Source organism: Mesocricetus auratus, unplaced genomic scaffold (genome assembly GCF_017639785.1).
Source record: "Mesocricetus auratus isolate SY011 unplaced genomic scaffold, BCM_Maur_2.0 Super-Scaffold_100008, whole genome shotgun sequence".
NCBI lineage: Eukaryota > Metazoa > Chordata > Mammalia > Rodentia > Cricetidae > Mesocricetus > Mesocricetus auratus.
In genome coordinates, this window is record NW_024429192.1 from 3,947,352 (window position 1) to 3,968,442 (window position 21,091).

The 21,091-nt window shown below is 44.6% G+C and overlaps 1 protein-coding gene across 3 annotated transcripts in view; it reads right to left on the bottom strand.

The window, feature by feature from the left end:
- Nucleotides 1-505: 505 nt before the first annotated feature.
- Nucleotides 506-21,091, bottom strand: part of Morc3 (MORC family CW-type zinc finger 3) — a 38,421-nt gene continuing 17,835 nt past the window's right edge. For 2 of the 3 annotated variants that reach the window (XM_040750435.1, XM_040750437.1), the window contains 10 exons: nucleotides 20,824-20,943; nucleotides 19,287-19,384; nucleotides 15,917-16,021; nucleotides 13,195-13,317; nucleotides 13,012-13,086; nucleotides 10,465-10,510; nucleotides 8,385-8,548; nucleotides 4,880-5,762; nucleotides 3,063-3,220; nucleotides 506-1,807 (listed from right to left, as the gene is read on the bottom strand). In XM_040750435.1, coding sequence (XP_040606369.1) covers nucleotides 1,654-1,807; nucleotides 3,063-3,220; nucleotides 4,880-5,762; nucleotides 8,385-8,548; nucleotides 10,465-10,510; nucleotides 13,012-13,086; nucleotides 13,195-13,317; nucleotides 15,917-16,021; nucleotides 19,287-19,384; nucleotides 20,824-20,943 — 1,926 coding nt within the window. In that variant the 3' untranslated portion in view covers nucleotides 506-1,653. The remainder of the gene's footprint in view (nucleotides 1,808-3,062; nucleotides 3,221-4,879; nucleotides 5,763-8,384; nucleotides 8,549-10,464; nucleotides 10,511-13,011; nucleotides 13,087-13,194; nucleotides 13,318-15,916; nucleotides 16,022-19,286; nucleotides 19,385-20,823; nucleotides 20,944-21,091) is intronic. The other variant, XM_040750436.1, reaches the window with a different exon arrangement.

Genomic DNA, 21,091 nt, shown 5'->3' on the forward strand with positions numbered 1-21,091 from the left:
TGACTAAGTCAAGCAAGATGAATGGTTCACACAAGAGCTCTCATTTTGAACTGGAATGTGTGGTTCAGTGGTACAGCACAGGGCCCCAGGTTCACCCCCAGGACCCTAGAAAACACTGTCTTTCTTCTTCTTCTTTTTTTTTTGGTTTTCTGAGACAGGGTTTTTCTGTATTGCTTTGGAGGTTGTCCTGGCACTCACTCTGTAGACCAGGCTGACCTCAAACTCACAGAGATCCACCTGCCCCTGCCTCACGAGTGCTGGGATTAAAGGCGTGTGGGCCACCAACACACGGCCTGTCTTTCTTCTTGAGCACATAACTCACCCCCAAGAGCAATGGGCCTGGCCTTACTGAAGGGAAAGTCAACTGAGGAACCAGTGGGTATGTGTTTAAATATCTGAAGTTAAACTGACTTCTTCAAAAACACCTGTGAGGATATGTCATTATATATACTTAGCACAACTGAAGAGAAAATCAGCTTGACACCAAAAATAACTATCACCTTTATCAAATAAAAACAAAAACTTCATTTATTTGGCAATTTCCAGATGATAATATACATAAAGATTCAATGTTGTATACAACAGATATGTAACTAACCACACACACAAAATGAATATGTACTGAATTTTCAGAAACAAAAATTAAAATAAATAGCAACAATAAAACTTTGGGAAAAAATAACACATTTTAGTTGTGGAAAATATGATTCTTAATTATATACAGATACATATGTAATAAAAAGGCCATCTCCTCTTTCAGATTGCACAAGACTGGGACCAGTAAAAGCATATCTTACAGCATGTGACACTATAATCCCAGAGCTGTTTGTGATTAACTCCAGGATGAAAACACTTACATTCATAATATAGTAGAAGATGTGCAGCGCTGCTTGAGAGAGAGTCCATTCTCAGATCACACTGACCTGCAGTAACCCTACAAAGGCTATACAGGAAATTTCACAAAAAGAAATCTCAGATAATTATTGTGCCCACTTCATCCAATGGCCAAAAATGGGCTTCAGAGTAAACATGGTTGTCACTGGATAGTTTTAACACTTTAAGGATCTTTTCTTTGTCCTGGAGAACACTTTTTACTTAATGACTAGCAGTCTCAGCACAAGAAAAAGCCAGGTGAGAAGAAGCTAGCTTTGGCTTCCCTCTGTCCTATGAGCAGAGCTACTGCAGAGACAGAAGCTTAAGAGAAAAGCTCTGACCCTAGTTCCCTTGGAAGCAGACCTCAGCAGGAGCGTCACTACATTATTGAAAACCTTACTCACGCTCATTTAAAAGAAACAACAGTAGCAACATATCCATTTACATTATGGCACAGCCCTCGATTTTGAGAAAAATACATTTTAGGGAGCCAGAAAAATTGCACAAACCGTAGGAACAACCTGAAAACTTCCTGGTGAAAAACACCAGTCTCCAGGGCAATAAAAAAATACGTGTGGGCTCAGTACAAATATTTACACTCAGACAGAAGCTACGGTAGCATTAAACTGCTCGACCCCAGCCAGTCACAGGTTATGTCACAAGTGTCCACACAACTGGACACCAGAATGCATAGACGACAGTAACGATCCGCTTCTTCAGTCTGCTGCCTGCTACACTCCACTGACGCTGTGGAAGCTCCCGCCACCACACGCCTCCACCTTAACTGCTGCTGATCTCACTCATCTGCTCCACTACTTGTCCCAGAATCTCGTCCACAACGTCAACATCATAGTTAACTTGCTGAAGGTCCAGGTCAGGCACGATCATGGCAAGCAGCTGTCCTACATTGACTCGAAGAGAGCGAAGCTTGAGGCTGCAAATACAATAGTGACCCATTAGCAGTGTATTGCAATATAATATAAATGACTTCTCTTAAGGGACTTAAAAATTAAAAGTGAAAATGCAAAAAGTCTCTGTAGAATGATACAGACTAAAAAGAAAAGTACAACCTCCCTCAAAAACTGAGTTCAATAACCAACTGATTCATCAGATGGTCGGCTAATGCAAGTATAATATCTCATAAGCTGGTGGCTCGAGACGCCTGGACCAGAAAAACACACATGTTAGATGTTTCCAGTCTGCTGTCACCTAGGAAGACAGCACTATGCTAGTGAGAACACTGAGAACTGACACACTGAGCTCTCAATTCACATCCCTTGGAAGAAAATCTGAATTGCTCCTTAATTGTGGTAGGCTTAACTGTCAAACTGGTACAGCCTAGTCATCTGAGAGAAGCTGTAACAGCTCAAGATGGTCTGTCAGTGTGTCTAAAGTCCACGCGTCAGGATAGAAGACAGCATCAGCCGTCAGCCTCGCTGCCTGTCTCTAGCTCCTGCTGACCCCCTCTATGCTATGAAGGGTTACAACCTGGAAGCATAACCCAGACAAACCCTTACTCCCCGAGTTACTCTTGGCCACAGAAGCCAATTGAGATAGGGCAGTAGCTGACTTATTGCTCCGACTTGCAGCTCGTACAGAGGACCCAGGCTCAGTCCCCAGCACCTATGTAGTAAATAGCTGAGACCCTGTGTCACAAAGATCAAAACTGGCCACCACCACAAAATCTAAACAAACGCCCAAACCTCAACACACAGCTCTTTCTCGGGCAGGGTAATTATCCATTGTTATCTCAGTGCTAACAGTGTGTCCTGGCCACTTTATTTATTTACTAATTTTGGTTTTACGAGACAGGGTTTCTCTGTATTGTTTTGGAGGCTGTTGGACCAGCCCGGCCAGCCCAGCCTGCCTCTGCCTCCCGAGAGCTGGGATTAAAGGTGTGCGCTACCACCGCCACTTTATTTAATAGAGACCTATATCATGGTCATGATGAAATTCACCCAGGTCTCAAAACATTCAGCCAGTTCTCATTTTTTACCCAAGTAACCCAAACCATTTTTTACCCCCTAATTTAGCAACTTGAAGCAATGTCCCTTCCCTTCACCTTCCCCATCAGCTCTGCAGGGACTACAATCCTGTCAGTGACTTCAGAGAACAGTGCCTACTGAGCATGTGAGAATGAACGTAATGCGTGTGCTCACAACACCGGCTTGCAAAAAAAGCTTCAATACCTTTCTCCATCCACGTAATTGACGGCTTCGTCAGCATTGCTTGAAGTTGAAACATCGGCTCCTGCCTGTTGACTTGTAGATTTCAACTGCTCAATTTCAGTTTTGAGTTCTTCACACTGAGAATGAACATGTGACTTCTGTATTTCTAATAAATTAACCTGACAAAAAATAAATTTTAAGCATAGAATTTTAAAAATACAGTCCAAGTGTAAGTGTGTAAGCTAAGAAAAGAACATCCTGATAAACTTACCAGCTGCTGAAGCACCAGACCCCCCCCCCCCCAGCAAGGCTGTCCTTTTTCTCTCAGGAAACCATCACTGAGCTACATCCCAACCTCAGCAGCCTTCCTTCCACTGAACAAGTCTCATTTGCTTAGATTGTATAGTGAGGAAGAGTTTTCCATTTCACACGCTCTAAGTGGACCCTGGAGCAGTGAACCAGCAAGACACTGCTGCTGTCGTTTAGAATGGCTCTCATTTCATTCACGTACTATCACTAAAGTCACAACAAAAGCTTCTATTATTACTGCCTTATGTCTTATCACTCAACACAAGACAACCTATCATTCAGAATGCATGGAGGGCTGGTAAAGATGGCTCAGTGGTTAAGAGCACTGGCTGCTCTTCCACAGGATTCCAAACTAGCTGCAGTTTCCATTCCAGGGGAACCCATACCCTCCATGGGCACCAGGCACCCACAAGGTACAGACATGCATGCAGGGGAAACACCTACACACATACAGTAATAAAACTAAAAACCAAACTCTACACTGGATGTGTCTGTCGGCACACCCCTGTAAATGCAGCATTTAGGAGGCAGAGACAGGCAGATCTCTCTGAGTTTGTGGCCAGCCTGGTCTACACATCGAGTTCCAGGACAACCAGGGCTACATAGTAAGACCTTATCTTAAAAATAAAATACTTTGCAAATACTTTGAAGTAGGACATATGCACAGACTGCCTTTACTATCCTGGGAGATAATGTTTTTCTTTTTCCTTAGAAAACCCCCTCAATAACCCATTTTCCAGGTATCAATTAGCCTGGCAGAATATAAACTCTCTTCCTGTAGCCTGGAAGACACAAGTGCAATTGGCTGAACCTGAGGAGCCGTCTCAGATCATACTGAGAAGTAAACCAACAATGTACAAGGAGCCTATCTGTGTCTCAACTGCAGAGTTGCCCCCTTATTCGGACGTTACTATGTCACCTGCACTCAGTGGCTTCCTCCATAAAGCGAGGGCACTACTGCTACCTCCCAAGTTGTTGAAAGGTGTATTGCTTTTACACGCCAAGTTCTGACTATACTAACTCATTCAATATAGGACATTCACCACGCCTAGCCGTTGCCCTGTTTACTAGTACTCTTAAAATTTTTTGGGGGGTGGGAGGATGGGCAGCCAAGGAGGGGAGACATGGTCTTATGTAGCCCAGGCTAGCTTATGTAGTAGCAAGGATGACCTAAAACTCCTGATCTTCGTCTCCAAACTGCAAGTGCAATACACAGGTATTTACCCGACACCTGGTCTAGGATGCAGACTCATGTGTTTATACACTGGTTTACTTAACTGTTTACTGGTGTGTGCGTGTGGAGGCCTGAGGCAGATACCTGGCGTCTTCCTTGCTCACTGACTCTGCTCTCGTTTACTGAGGCAGCATCTCCTGATGACCCCAGAGAAGCCGCCACACCCACAGGGCTTTCATGTAGATGGTAGGATCTCAACTTCAGTCCCCATGCTTATAAGGCAAGTTTATTAACAAACACAATTCCAATCACACAGTGGCGACCGCATGCTGGAGGGAGTCCACGGGCAGCTCACCTCACTTTTATACTGGTCCCTCTCCACAATGCACTTGTCCAGCTGTCTGAACACGTCGTCGAGCTGCACGGCCATCTCGTCCATCTCCCTTCTGCTCTCGCCCGCGGAGCACTGGCTGCACTCGGTCTTCACGTGCTGCAGGGCGCTGCACTGCTTCTTGAGCCTCTCTATCTCCTCCAGGGCTTGCTGATACCGAGACCCGGCGTGGTCAGGGCTTTCACATTTACCATTCACACTTTCAAGTAGGAACACGGCATCCGTCTCAGTAGACTGGTGGCAAGTCTCCTTCTTAACGCACTTGTCATTCATCTCTAATAGCCTCTGCTGTAAGACTTTCATCTGGTCACAGTACACGTGACACTGTCTCTTGTAATCGTCTCTCTCCTGCGTGACTGACAGCAGCTCCCTTCTTAGTTCCTGTAACTGGCGGCCAGCATCGTCTGCTGACCTATCCAAGGTGTCCTGCACCTTCGCCTCTGCATCCACGCAGGAGGGCAGTGCCACTCTGTCCCTCGTGGCGCCCATCTCGCTGTCAACACTTTCCTCCTTTTTAACAACTAAGCCTGGTGCTTCAGTCTGAGTGGAGACAGCGGTGCCCTGGTCACCCCGAGAGGGAGCCATGCTTGCTGAACTGGTCTGGGCACAAGGTTCAGGACGGCTGCCGCCAAGTTCAACCTGAACACCACTTTGTTCAGTGCGGCCCTGCTCTGACTTCACTTCAATGTCGTGATCGACTGCAGGTTTGGGGGTGCTATTCTCTTCTAAAATGATGACATCTTCATCATCATCGTTTTTGTAAGATGGATTTTCAAATGGAGCATTACTTGGTCTCTGAATTTTTGCATTCACAAATGATGAACGAGTAGGAAGTCTCCGTTTCAGGCTGGAAGAAATTGTGTACACAAATGTAAGTTTGTAGAACACAGGCATGACAGAACACCACTTTTCTTGTCGCTGTGACACAAACTAAGACAAAAGCAACTGAATGACGGAAGGGCTCATCTGGCTCACGGCTGAGGACACAGTTCATCACGGCAAGGAAAGCGTGGCAGCAGTTCGATAGAGATGGAAATGTACCGTGGGGTGTGTGTGTGTGTGTGATGCTCACACCTTGTCAGAACAGGCGGCAAGTAGGGCCAGCCACACACCCTCAAATCTATTCCCTAGTGAGGTACAACTTCTTCAGTTTCAGTCTTCTAAAACAGCCCCACCAAGGACCAAGTACTCAAACACATTCAACTTGAATGACTTTGAGGTCATTATCCTAACAAAGGTACTGTAACAACTCTAATTATCTTAAGAATCAAATAAATGCCCAGTTTGACCTTTTCATTTTTTTTCTTTCTTCAAGACAAGGTCTTCCTGTGAATCAGTCTTGGCTGTCCTCAGAGACCCACCTGCCTCTGCATCTCGAATGCTGGGATTAAAGGTGTTTGACACCACACCCAGCTGACCATTGAGATCTCTTCACCTGTGGACTCCCATCACTATAATAAATATAAGCCCCAAACACAACGCCAACCACCCAGAGTCCTCCCAGAAACTGTAAGGGAATGGTAATGACATTTTCATGTGATCATTTTTCCCAACAGCAATCAAAGGCTACTCTGATTCCAGACTCCTTGAAACTGATGTATTCAGAAGGAATGTAGTTCCTCGTTTAAAATTGGGAATGAGCTTGGCAGTCAGTAATGACCTGGGGCCAGGAGGTTAGGGGGCTGTGGATCCTGAGTGTCTAATGCTTCCCACTGTACAGGGTTATGGCCATCAGTGCTCAGGCTGCTGTGAGCTAACCCTGTATGTGTTCCCCTTATGTAACCCTGCTAGACTAGCTTCCTGCTTTCCCTTTCAGGAAAGTCTGTGCATGAGATGCTGTCCTGAGCCATGTGCTTGCTTGGATAAGACACAGTTTGTGCACGACCTCCTGACCTCAGCTTCCCGATCTTCCTCACCTTCTCATCTGCTGCTACCTGCACTGAGGACCTCACCACTGAGGGTGACCTGCTGGCCCAAGTCAACACAAAATGATTCCCCAAAATTAGAAATTGTCTTCAGGCTGGGGAGATAGCTTAGGAGGTAAGAGTACTTGTTTAAGAATGAGGACCCAATGCTGGGCGGTGGTGGCACGTCTTTAATCCCTGCACTTGGGAGGCAGAGGCAGATACATCTTTTGTGAGTTTGAGGCTAGCCAGGACTATTACACAGAGAGACCCTGTCTTGAAAAACAAAACAAAAAGAAAGGGAGGGAGAAAGGAAAAGAAGGAGGGACAGAGGGAGGGAAGGAGAAGGGGAGGAAGGGAAGGGAGGACCTGAGTCCACATCCCCAGTATCCATGGGGAAAGCAGAGCAGGTTCTGCAACCCAGCACTGGAGGGTGGAGACAGACCAGGAACTGATCTAGTATCACACTGACACTGTGATAGTTAACACCAACCTGACAGGCTCTTGGATCACCTAGGAAACAGTCTCCAGGAATACCTATGAGAATTACTAGTCAAGTTCAATGACTGGGAAGTTACCTAGCAGTGAGAGGCTGTCCCCTGGGCTGTGTAAAATAGAATGCTCACTGAGCAATGCATTTACTGCATTCCTGGCCTGACCTTACATGCCATGTGACCATATGCAACAAGTTCCCACTACCACCGCTCCCTGACAGTGGGCTGAGCCACACAGTAACCCTTCCCCTGCCTGCATTCAATAGGCTCAGAGTCCCTGGGACGACACAGGTGGTTGAGAGCCGGGCACCCTCACTGGGTCCAAATGGGCAGATAGTGCTGAGCCACCTCTCTAACCCTTAGGTGGCTTTCATCAGTGTTGTGTGACAAGGACAGGATCAGTAACTGAGACAGACACTTGATAAAGGCAATGATTTTATACTATCTGCTGTTAATAGGCCCCCAGACCTTAGCACAACTGACACCATGCAACTCAGCACAGCGGCCCCAACACCTGTCAAAACAGGAGCAAAAGGCCTAATCCATCAGAGACTAGGTCCACAGCTCCGGGGTCTACCGTAGTTCTGCGTCTTGCTAACTATACTTGCTAAGTGAAGTGTAGCAACCAGGGTGCCTTGTGCCTGACAGGAAAGTGCTCCCACAATTAAACTATAGCCCTAGGTCTCCCATGCTACTTGCTTTGAGAATTCTCTGTAGCTCCAAGGAGACCTTGAACTAATAAACTTAGTTACCCAAGGAGCTGGGATTATAGGCCCCTGCCAACAACCCAGCAAACCACACAATACATTACACACACCCCCAAGTGCACATAAAATCTTGTTTTTACCCCCAAACAAGAGTCTTACATAAGCTGGTCTTGAACTCTCCATAAATAAACATGAACTTCCTGAGAGCTGTGATTACCAGTATGTGCTATTACAACTGTCAGCTAACGGTTTTTAGCTAACTTAAATGTAGTTGAAGAAGGCAAGAAGCATCCTTGAGGCTTTTCACATTCATAGCTGCCATTTGTCAGGGTGGCACCACTGCCACAGAAGAGTCACCACTCACCTGCTGCTCTCCGGTTCAGACTGAGGTGAAACAATGTGGTTACTTAAAAGCCTTGTTGTGAAAGGAGTCCCAACCTCTGAAAGATGTGGTCTTGGAACACTATCCTTCACAGGGGAAAAGCTCCGACTTGAAACACCCGTTGGATACAGTAACTCAGGACTGATCTGTTGGTGGGGAAAAAAGCATCTTAAAGGAACTATTTTACTGTAACTGTTATCAAACATAAGATACAATCTATTTTCCTTTTACCCCAGAAGATACTGAGAATTGTCCTAAGCATGTGGATTTTTTTAACAGAAGGACTGTAATGCCATACATACATATATATGCACACGCGCGCGCACACACACACACACACACACACACACACACACACACACACACACACGTATGCCTTCACGCCAGAAGAGGGCACCAGATCTCATTACAGCTGGTTGTGAACCACCATTGGAATTGAACTCAGGACCTCTAGAAGAGCTGTCTCTCCAGCCTCACGTATGAATTTCTTTTGCTAATGAGAAATGGGTAAATGGATCAGTGATCTAATAAGCCTTTCACGCAGGTAACATGGTTTGTACGTGCACATGTTTGGTTGTGTGTGCATGCGTGCACCTGTTGACTCAAGCTTGTAAAGCGAGAGGTCACTGTTGGCCGTCTTCCTCACTTACTCTCCACTTCATGTTTTGACATAGGGTCTCACTGAACCTATGGCAAACCAAGAAGCCTGCCCATTTGGTTGGAATTGCTGGCCAAAAACCTGGGATGCACCTGTCTCAGCTTTCCAAGCACTAGGGCTGCAAACACTCACTGCAAGCAGTTTATATGGGGGGTGGAGTGGGGGTGGGAAGGGGGTGGTACCGAGCCTCCGCTCCTCTTGCTTATATTCTATGCCCTTGGTCAACGGAGCCATCTCCAGACTCCAGTATGACATTATTAAAGGGGATGAATAAAACAAACATGCAAGACAGACTGTAAGTGGATCACAAAGGCAAAAGAGATTTACTATGCTATGAACCTAATAACCACATGACTTAGAAAATGAAAAAATATTTGAGAAACTGGAATGAAAGTGAAAATAATCATAAAGATAGCACTTTCAAAACCAAAAGTAATCCCACTGTTCTTTCTCCCACAGCCCTGGACTCCCCTTAACACCACACTGGAGAGCACTGCAATGCAATTACAAGTAAACATATACCACCCCCAAGGCAGAGCAAAACTTCCTGCCCAAGAAATACTTACATTCAGCCAAAGTATCCCACTCACCCTACTCACAGCTTATCAAAGTGCCTGGTCTCCACCTCAAGACTCCCAGGAAAGCCTGCCCTCCCTCCCACAGCTCTCTAATGATAACTCTTTTAATCCAATCCTAGCTGTCCATACAAATAGCTCCCAGGGTGAAGAGTATTAGCGGCTCTTGCAGAGGGTGCTGGTCCAATTCCCAGCACCCACACTGCAACTTGCAACTTACAACTGTAAAACTCCAGTTCCAAGGGATCCAACATCCTCACACAAACATACATACAGGAAAAACACCAATGCACATAAAAAACTAAGAGAAATCAAAAGTGAAGAAAAAAAGAAAAAGAAAACTGAGTCTCTCTGGTACACCAACCACGGACACGCCCCTCCCCTTCAAGTGGGATGCTGAGTAGTCAGCCTGATGTGACTGACAGTAACTCCTCTCCTCCTAGCCCACTGGTCCTCACAGCACTCCCACCACGTCTTCGCTCGTGTTCCCTGAACTCTGGGGGACAGGTACAATATCCATGTCCCATTTATGGTTGTGCACCCCACAGAAATTTTTTCTCTTCATTTCAGCAATTTTGCATTTCTGAAAAGATTCGTAAAAGGCTGCCTTACCTCAACAATACCCGCTAAATATTAATCAGACAGTCTAGAGAAGTTGTTAGGCTAGGAAGACGTGGGAAAAGAGCCAAGAATAGGTAACAAGAAAAGAGTGTGAATTCAACAAGTTCCTTTCAATTGGTTATAAAAGTCCAAAACTTTAGAATTCAGCACAGATTAAACCAAGTACTTGTAAAAATCAAGACAGACATAAAATAGAAGGATCCATTACCCGAGGGACCACATCCAGTTGTTTGATCCTGTATTTCTCCTTGCTGCTTGAAAAGAAAGATGAAAAATGAACATCTTGATATTTACAATCAGACAAACATATACACAGAAGGACATCCCCCATCATCTCCTCTTTCCTGTCTAAATAAAAAGGTTTTAACTTTAGCATAGTAAAATATATAACAAGGCAGTTATTAAGCAAGAACTATAACTACAATATTTAGTCCATTAACATTTAGCAAGATTTAAAGAAAATATCTATCCTATTTTTGTGAGTTTAAAGTCTTATACATAGCTTATCTTTTATCATAACTAAGGAAAACTATAACCATAACTATGTTTCTTTAACTCCAGCAAAGACCACAGAAGGATAATATATAAACTCTAGAATTGACAGAGACATCTTGCTGCCTAGACAGTCACCCAAAGTTCCTCTGTAACATTGGGGCATCCATCTTCATCCTACAGGCCGTAGTGTGTCTGGCAGACTTCTAAGCAAAACAGGAAATTTTAAACTGTCCATCTGCATTGGCTGTTTGTCAGTCATTTTTCTGTGTCCTGCAGAATGCCTGGAAGACTCTTCCATGAAGCAGGAACCCTTTAGGACTGTCCATCTTGTTTTGTAAGTTCAGCAGTCACTTTCCTGTGGGTCCTGTATGTTCAGGTTATATAGCAACAAACAGTCCAGGCAAGAGCAGTTTCTTGCCCAAATGGCTAATCTTGCCATGTTGAAAGTAAACTCCATAACGAATGTCTTTGATGCCCATCTTCCTCTCAGACATAATTGGTGTGCCAGGAGTAGTAGTGTCTCACTATTATGAAAAATCCTAAACCATTTAAATGCCATATATTCTGTAGGTCTTTGAAAGGTTTGAAGAATATCTAAATATCTTAAATACATCTCTGTATATCTAAAAAAAACCTAATTTAACTATAAGTTTTGACTATTATAGATAACTATCTATAATCTGTACTTAATTACATATTTCATTTTTAAAGAGTTGTATAAACAATATTTGTATCAATAAATGAAAATCTATACCAATACAAAGCATTCAAAGTACTCCTTTTTTCCCTTTAGAAACCAATTAGCTGTAATCATTGACATTTATAAGCAACCCCATTTAAGTGAAAACAAAAATTTATAAAACAATATTTGGGAATTTGGGCATCACTCGTTCCAAACTGCTTCCTTCTGGTTGGGGGCACTGTCCATACCCTGGGGATCATGACAAAACACAGAAACCTGGCCAGGTCCTTGTTTCTGTAGTCTGCATGGCTACATCACCTCAGCTGTTTTAGATGTTGGATCACATGGCAACTCACTACTCTCGACTACATTTCCCAGAATGCTCCTCGACTCCTAGTCCCACCTATCTTGCTTCCCTATTGGCCAACAGCGCTTTCTTTATCAACCAATGAGGCAACATATACACAGAAGGACTTCTGCCATCACCCCGGTAATCAGATTGATGGAGGTCAAGATCATGATGGAGAAATCTACAGAGACAGCTGAACCAAGTTCATGGAAACTCATGACCTCTAGATCTCCAACTGTGGAGGGACTCCAGGGGCCTGAAGTAGGTATATGGGAGACAGTTGTGAAGCTTGAACTAGCTGAGGAGTCCCTGTCAGTAGGACCCAGATACAAACCTGGTACCTGAGCTACCTTATTGTAGCCCATTCCTTATGGTGAGATGCCATGCTCAGTGGCAGCAGGACCATGCTACAATCCTGGACACAAGCCAGCTGGTTGGAGTCCATTCCCTGTGGTGGGATGCCATGCTCTGCCTTAGTGCATGGGAGAGGGACCAGGCCCTGCCCCAACCTAATGAGTCAGACTATGCTGACTCCTCATGGGAGCCCTTACCCTGAGGAGGAGTGGACTGGGGGTGGGTTGAGTGGGAAGCGAGGGGGGACGGAAGGAGGGGTAGGAGGGAGAACTGTGGAACTTTGAAAAAAACTTAATGTGCCTTGCCTGGCCAAGTCAAAAGCACCCCTCCTGCGGTTAGCACAGGACTGTGCTGTCTACATGCAGACCTCACCCGTGTTAGGTGTGGATGTCTGCCTGCATGCGTGTCTGTGTGCCACCTGTGAGCATGATTAAAGGAGTCACAAAGGATGCTGGTCCTCTGAGAATGGAGTTTCAGGTGGCTATAAGCTCCCACATGGATGCTAAGAGTCAACTCTGGGCACTCAGAGAACAGGTTTTTATTCTCTGAGCCGTCTCTCTGGACCCAGGCCCATCAACTTCTCACTATTAATATACACGCCGGCTTTTCTGTCAAGACACAGGCTTGTAACAGGAGTCTTTCTACACAGCTCATCTAATACAGCTCCGAAGACCAAATTCTTGTTAGCAAATGTGTGCGGTTAGGACAGCAATCGATGCAGGTCAGGAAGCACGGGTCCCATGGCACAGGCTGACACAGGTGGCACTGCTGTGCTTGCTACAGCCTTCCCTCACGCCTGTGCTGCTCAGACGGCACCACTGTGGAAACATTATTGATCTGAGGATCCTGCCTTACCACACTCGTACAACACTCACGTCTTTTTGTAGGTTTTTTCATAAGTGGGATGTACCAAATCCTCATCTTCAGGTTCTTCAGGAACTTCACAATTTCTAGACAAAAAAAAAAAAAAAAAAAAAAATATCATACAAGAACGACACATAACCAGTCTAACAGTACTTTCTGCCTTTCCAGAAAGGGCGCTACCAACTATATGGTACCTGAACTGTGGGTCGGGATTATTGTAGCAATACCATTTTTCTGGAAGTTGATCTATTCCATCTGGTAATTTTCGCCACTTTAGACAAGCATCACACTGAACCCATGTCTGATCAGGACGCTTCCTTTAACAAAACAAGAACAAAATATTAAAATGGAATTATGGTCTCAAGTATTTATTTTCTACATCGCTTCCACATAAAATATCTGCTTATTTCCAATCTTGAAAACTGCCTGATAAAACTATTTAATGTATAATTAAGTTTTTAAATGTTGGCAACTTTCAAGTTAAGGCCACATAAAAATGTCTTCTTTAATCCCAGGCCTTGGAGGCAGAAGGAAGGATGTATGTTATGTTCTAAGCCACCCAGGGCTATAGTGAGGTCCTGCCTTGAGGGGGGGGGAGGAGAGATGGGAGATGAGAGTGGAGACAGGGGAGAGAAGAGAGGAGAGGAAAGAGAGGAGAGGGAAGACAGAGGAGAGAGGGGAGAGAAGAGGAGGGGGACAGAGAGGAGTGGGGTGGTAGTGCACACTTTAAATTCCAGCACTTGGTGGGAGGCAGAGGAAGGCAGATCTGGGTCTACAAAGTTCCAGGACAGCCAGGGCTACACAGAGAAAGCTTGTCTTGAAAGAAGAGGGAGGAAATGAGGAAGAATTGGGGGGCTGCCCTAGGAAGAGGTGTATACAGCCAGCTGGAGAGGTAACTCGTTGGGTATGAGTACTTGCTTCTGTCTAGAGGACCAAGGTATGATATTTTGATTATGATGTGGAACAAATAAAGCTTGCCTGAAGATTAGAGTGCAAAGCTAGCCACACTAGTCAGCCATGGAAGCCGGGTGGTGCTGGTGGACCTCTTTAATCCAGCACTATAGAGGAATATGGGGGGGAGGGGAGACAGGAGTACAGGGTATTCAGTCTCAGTCATGCTGAGGACAGGATCACCCCAACCTTGGTAGAGAAGAACTCTCCAGTGGCTGGCTGCTTTGCTTCTCTGGTCTTCAGCTTGAACCCCAATATAACTGTCTCTGGGTTTTTATTTTTTTTTATTTTTTTGGTTTTTCGAGACAGGGTTTCCTGTGGCTTTGGAGGCTGTCCTGGAAATCGCTTGGTAGTCCAGGCTGGTCTCGAACTTACAGAGACCCGCCTGCCTCTGCCTCCCAAGTGCTGGTATTAAAGGCGTGCGTCACTAACGCCCGGCCTGTCTCTGGGTTTTTATTATTCATGCTACAGCAACTTACAATCATCTGTGACCCCACTCCCAGGGCATCTGGCAGCCAGGTGGACACCAGACATTCCACACATATAAGCAAAACACCCATACATTTAGGGGAAAAAAAATCTGAAGACTCATTTTATAGAAGATTTTCTCTTTGTCTGAGACAGGGTTTTAACTCTAGATTGACTTCAAACTATGTAAACCAGGGTTGCCTCGACTCAAGAGATCCCCTTCCCTCAGCCTCCTGAGTACTGAAATTAAAGTTGTATGTCACCACACCAGCTGGCTTCAAATTGTTCACGCTCTAGTCTCTGCCCCGAGTGCTGGATGACATGTGTATCTGACTCACCTAAGACTTTGTGTATGTGTGTGCACGTGTGCTTGTGGAGGCTAGACTTCTTCCTTTAGTAACACCACCCACCCTACTTTCGGAGGCAGTTCTCCTGCTGGCCATGTAGGCCAGGACTCCAAGTGCATGTCCCCATGCCCAGCTATTTCACCTGGGCTCTAGGATCGCACTCAGAACGTCCGACGCCAGCAGTTTGTCTAAGCGTGTGCGCTCTCTCTCCTTACCAACAACTTCTCACTGCAGTTTTTAAACAGTGGGCATGAGTGCACACCTGTCGTGCCAGCACTCGGGAGGCAAAGGCAGAGCAGTCTGCATTCAGAGCCAGAGTGAGCTCAGGAGTCCTTGCTGCAAGCCACAAGAGCTGCACTATTGACCAGTGGCATGCTTGCCCAGCAGCGGGCCTGGGTTAAGACCATTGGCTGCTCTTCCAGAGGACCGGAGTTCAATTCTCAGCACCCACAGGGTGGCTCACAACCATCTCTGATAAGATCTGGTGCCCTCTTCTGGTGTGCAAGGATATATGCAGGCATAACACTGAATACGTAATAAATAAATTAAAATCTTTAAAAAAATTTCAAATGGACTCCATGTTTACAAAGTTAAGAAATAAAACTCACCTAATAGCCCTTGTTCCGTAAGATCACTGGTAACATTCCAAATCCTGGCCAAATTCTCCACGCTTCCAAAGGCACAGGCACACACCCTGGTTTCTGGTGCCCATCACTGCACAGAGACTTTACTCACTGCTCAGCTGCAGTGATCATCAGCCTGTGCTCCGTGTACTAACGAGGCATCACAGGCACGGCACTGTACACTTCTTTTTATGCTTTTAAAACTTATTCTACTATTCTATTTCATATGTATCAGAGTTTTTGCCTGCATGTGTGTCTATGCACCACAGGAATGCCTGGTGCCAGAGGCCAGACAAGAAATGTAGGATTTGCCAGGACTGAATTAAGACTGTTGCCGAGCCACCAGGTACACGGATGGATGGATGGTGGGTGGGTGGATGGACGGATGACAAGTTGAGATAAAAGACATCAACAGACACCAACTCACTGTGGTGGAGTGTGTGGATTTACTTTCTCGTATGAGCCCTAAGAGTGTGGAAAGTCACAAAAGCATGTCATCTTTGAATGACTTAGCATGCAGTACTTACTGTATGTCTTCGACTGGCAAACTTAGAGGGTACTCTGCATTTTTTTTCACTTTCATTTCATTCCAGTAATCATTCAGCTTTTCTCCTAATGCTAGTATTGTAAGCCTTAAAAAACAAATCATAACATTAATTCAAGAAAAAAAAACCAGAATCAACTCAAGATCAACTTTTAAACTGTAAATGGGCTCAGCAGTCTGCTATTCCACAAGATCTGGCTCAATTCTCTGCACCCACATGGCAGCTCACAAGTGCCTGTGACTCCAGTTTCAAGGGATCTGACACTTTCACAGACATACATGCAGGCAATAAATAAATAAATAAATAAATAAAGCCCACACATACACATGAAATAAAAATAAGAAACTAAATGCCAGGACTTCCCATATAGATGCTCAAAATAAATAAATGTAAAACAAAACAAACTTAATCCATCATCTCTCGGAATACAGCCCCTTTGGTTTTAATAGTATTTGCTACTATTATAGATCATTAGCAATAACAGGTTCATATAACCTCCGTTTCACAATGTGCCTGGATTTATTATCAAGGCTATGTACTTTCATAATAGCTTCTAAAGAGTTTGTCGGACTGATAACACATCTTCCTTAAATATTTGGATTTAATAATTAACATTTTCTGTGAAAATTAGTCCTGCTACCCTCTTAATGTTTCTTTTTAATTTGTTGGAACCCTGTGGTCTTTTTTGGAGATGGACCCGCATTCTTAAGTTTTTATTACACTCACTGACTTGTGTGTGCATATGTGTGCATGCGTGTGTGTTGGGTATATGTGCCATGATGCCCTTTAGAGGTCAGACAACTTGGAGGAGTTTGTTCTCTCCGGCTACCATGAGGATCCCAGAAATCCAACTCAGTCACCAGTAGGCATGGCAGCAAGTGCTCTTCCTAGCCAAACACCCCTTGGGGCCTCATTCTTTAGTTCTCTTGCCTTGCTCTCTTAAACACTAGGATTACAGGTATCTATCACTACACAGTCCATCATTTCTCACTTTGACAATTTACACTCTCATATTTGCTCCTGTCCCTTCTGGATGCTTATATACAAACTGTTGTCTGGTATGTCCTCTGTAAGAGTGTTGTTTTCTGGCTCCAAATCCAGTCCAAGACAGCACACTGTTCTCACTTTATTCTGAAGCATGTTTGTCTTCCCTGCTACTGAGGCTTTAACTAAAACTTTTTTTTTGTTTTTTTGTTTTTACGAGACAGGGTTTCTCTGTATTGTTTTGGAGGCTGTCAGTCCAGCCCGGCCTCGAACTCACAGAGATCCGCCTGCCTCTGCCTCCCGAGTGCTGGGATTAAAGGCGTGCACCACCACTGCCCGCCTTAACTAAGACTTCTTGTGTGAAGGCAAGTGCTCCCAGAGAAGCCTCACCTGTACCCAGCAGGGATGAGAGCAATACATACTATAGCAGCCCAGCTCAAGAGGACTCAGGAGGAAACAATATTACAACTGGGCTAGAGACCATTCTTTTACTATTTTGGCCAAGAATCTGGGTGCTTTTGGCCCTTGTCCTAAGAATATGCCTGAGGCTAAATTGAAAAGCTTCAGACTAATTTTTTTGGCAGGGGAGATTTCAAGACAGTCTAATATTGTTGACATGGTTACTAGTGACTATTTTGTTTGTTTGAGACAGGTGCTCTGTGTCTCTCTGGCTGTCTTAAAAATCATTATGTAGACCAGGCTGGCCTGGAACTCACAGAAATCTGCTCATGCTGGGGCTGTAGATGTGTGTTACCGTGCTCAGCTTAGCAATTAATTCTTAGGCAGATACTACCCAGCTAAACTTCCAACTTGAAAAAAGAAAAGGCCTAGGAACTGTCTGTTCCTAAAGAGAAGCAACAAAGTAAAACTTATGCAAGTGAATTCCAAGGAGGGGCCAGGCTCCGAGCCAAGCAGGAAGCAGAGGCAATGGGAGTAAAGACTTCCTCCTTAGTTAAGGAGAGCTGCCGAGACCAGATGTGTTGCAGGGAAGTCCCTGTATGTAGGCCAGAAAAGGACACTGTGTGAAGCTGTTAAAGTGAAGCCTAAATTATGCTGGAGAATCCAGGATGCTAGAGGTGCCAGATCTGGGATGTCTGCCACAGAGAGCTGCAGACAGGGTGTGGAGCCAGCCCAAGAAAGAGAAAAGTGTATTGCACTCAACAAAGCCTCTAATACCAGTGGAGGCAAAAGGATCTCTTGTGTTTGAGGACAGCCTGGTCTACATAGCAAGCTCCAGGACAGCAGAGGCTACAGAGAGACACTATCTCAGAAACAAACAAAAAACAAAACAAAACAAAAACAGCTAAAAGAGAAAAGCTATCTAAGCCTTTCAACATCAGACATAGTGATAGGACTTGGAGTTTGCCAAGATGGATTCTGATTTTGTTTTGGTCCAGTATTTATTTCCTCTCTGTGCCCTTACTCCTTGCTTTTGGGATGATAATGCACATCTGTGGAAGAACACAACTTGCTTTTTCTTATTTTCCAGGGGTTTTTAACAGACTGTCTTGAGTATCTGACCATTTCAAGATGGACTGCATAGACTTTGCATTATAGCTATGACCCTGTCTACCCTACCTGGGGGAGAAGTGGACTGTGGCGGAATGAATGAGAAAGGCCATCACAGGCTCGTGTGTTTGAATACTTGGTCTCCAAGTTAGTAGGACTATTTGGGAGGGAGGAGAAGACGTGGCCTTGGAGAAGGTGTCACTGGTGGGTGGGCTGAGGTTTCAAACCTCACACCATCTCCCAGTTAGCTTTCTTCTCTGCCTTATGCTATGCCCATGCTCCCAGTCTGGTCATGGATTTAACCTCTCAACTGTACATGCTTTCTTTTATGTTGCCTTGGTCATAGTGTCTTATCACAGCAATAAAAAAAAAAATCCAGAAAGAAACTGTGCGGGGCTGGAGATGGTTCTGTGGATAAGAGAGCTCACTCCTCTTGCAGATGACCTGAGTTTGGTTCGCAGCACCAAACTCAGATGGCTCACATCTCCTATAATCTCCTATAATCTATAACTTCAGCTCCAGGGGTCCAACACCCTCTTTTGCACTCTGTGGACATTAGCATGCAGATGTGCAGAGATCCACATAGACACATAAAAATATACATACTTAGGAAATAAAAGAGAGAGAAACTCTACATTATAGAACTTCAAAACTTTGAGTGACTCTGTCATCTATCCCACTATGATCAAAACATATAATTCTGGTTTTCTCAATGTGATATATTGCCTGAGAGTCACAGAAAATAGAGCAATTCCCTACCCATGTCAAATATGTCCTCTGGCTAAAGGGGTGACTATCCCAGCCATCTATCTCACTAACACATTTCCTCCGACTGTCAGTAAATAAATAGGCAACATACCTGTACTCATTAGTGTAGTCAAAATCTTGCTTATTATGAGTTGGCTTAAGGAAATTACATTCTATAATTCCAACCACTCCAACACCCATGTTGTTTGCCTGAAATATAGTGAAACAGCATTTCAGAAGTAGTGCATGAAGCTCACTATACTCTTCAACAAAGATTTACATTGCAAACTTTAATATGACTCCCCTCAAGTTTCCTGGTAAGTGCCTAGTGTTCTTAATCAGTTAACCCCTAGACACACTGCAGTTCTCAGGCAAGCCCATTACTGGCAGGCGTCTATTTAGACGAGAACTATGTGCGCACTGACACACGCACGGGAGAGGACCACACACTTTCACAAGCAAACACCGTCTGAGTACGGTCCTGCTGCACTGACAGCCAGCGGTTCCTCAAGCTGCCCGCTCTAACCCAATGGACAACACCCCTGCAGCTCACGCCTCCTTCACACCCTGGCGTAAGCAGCAGTCTAAACAAATCCCCGCTACTACGCTGTGCAGAACATAGCAGCATTCTACAAGGAACTTAGAATAATTTGAAAAGAAAACAAAAACCAAAATACTTGGGGGTGGGGGGGGAGAAAGAAAACACATCTAATTTAAAACCCTCTAAGAGTTCCTTATTTAAATCAAACAAACCTTTATTTAACAGGACCATTTATGCTCATACTTATCATCCAATACCTAGGAAATACAGAAACTCTAATGTATGTAGTACAAAGTACAAGGTGGGTTATTACTAGCAACCTAAACTAGATATTACAACAATGAAAGTTACTTAAAGGGGCAGCAATTCCAGGGCCAGAAAAATGGTCAGAGAACAGGGCCCTGCTACCAAGCCTTACCTGCAGCCCCACGAGGGAGGAGGGTAGTTTTAACCTATCAGTTACTATTTGTCAGGCTGGTTCCATAAGCACTTATAAAAATAGCCAAGTTAAAACAACAAACACCAATCAAATTCATTCCAGTAAAAAAAAAAAAAAATCATGTGACCCACATGCAAATGCAGCCAAGAGACTCGCATCCACGGAAGGTGTCAACACTGGCACAGTTTGAGACCGGCCTGAGTATATAGTGAGATGGTCCCCAAACAAAAACAAGACAAAACACCAAACCCTGCCTCCAAACAACTCAGCACAGAGATACACTTCTGTGTCTGAGAACCACACTTCCCATTAAGTCTTGGGCAAACTACTTACCAGTCCCCAGTTCTAACTCTAGAGTGAAATCAATCCTCTGTCTGTCCTGTCCTTTAGGACAGAGTACTGAGAACCAAATGACAAGTGAATGCAGCAAACACCAGTTAACGCTGCCTCAGAAGACAGAACCAGCCAGGGGGGTGTACACTTGGGAGGCAGAAGCCAGTGGATCTTTGTGAGTTCAGGGCCAGCCTGGCCTACATAATGAAGTCCAGGATAGCCAGGGATACACAGAGGACGCTGTGTCAAAAAACACCCCTTCCCACCTCCAAAAAAGACTGAGCAAAAACTGTATTATTCTTTTGCTAAAAACATTTTTTCAAATATAAACCTTACCTTTAATTGACATCCCACTTTTTCATAAGCCTTAATGAGTCTATTTTTGTGATACATCATTATCCCATAGTGATCTTTATTCCTGCAGTTGAATCCAAAAGTAATTCTCACTGTTCTAGTCTTAAAATATTAAGGAAAATTCTGGGTACAACAGTCAATTCCCTTCCAATGACTCTTTCTGTATTACTAGTAAATCCCACCATACAGGGGCTGGGTGGGCAGGTCTTCACCATGGAATGCAGGTTTGACTCTCAGCATCTACATGGCA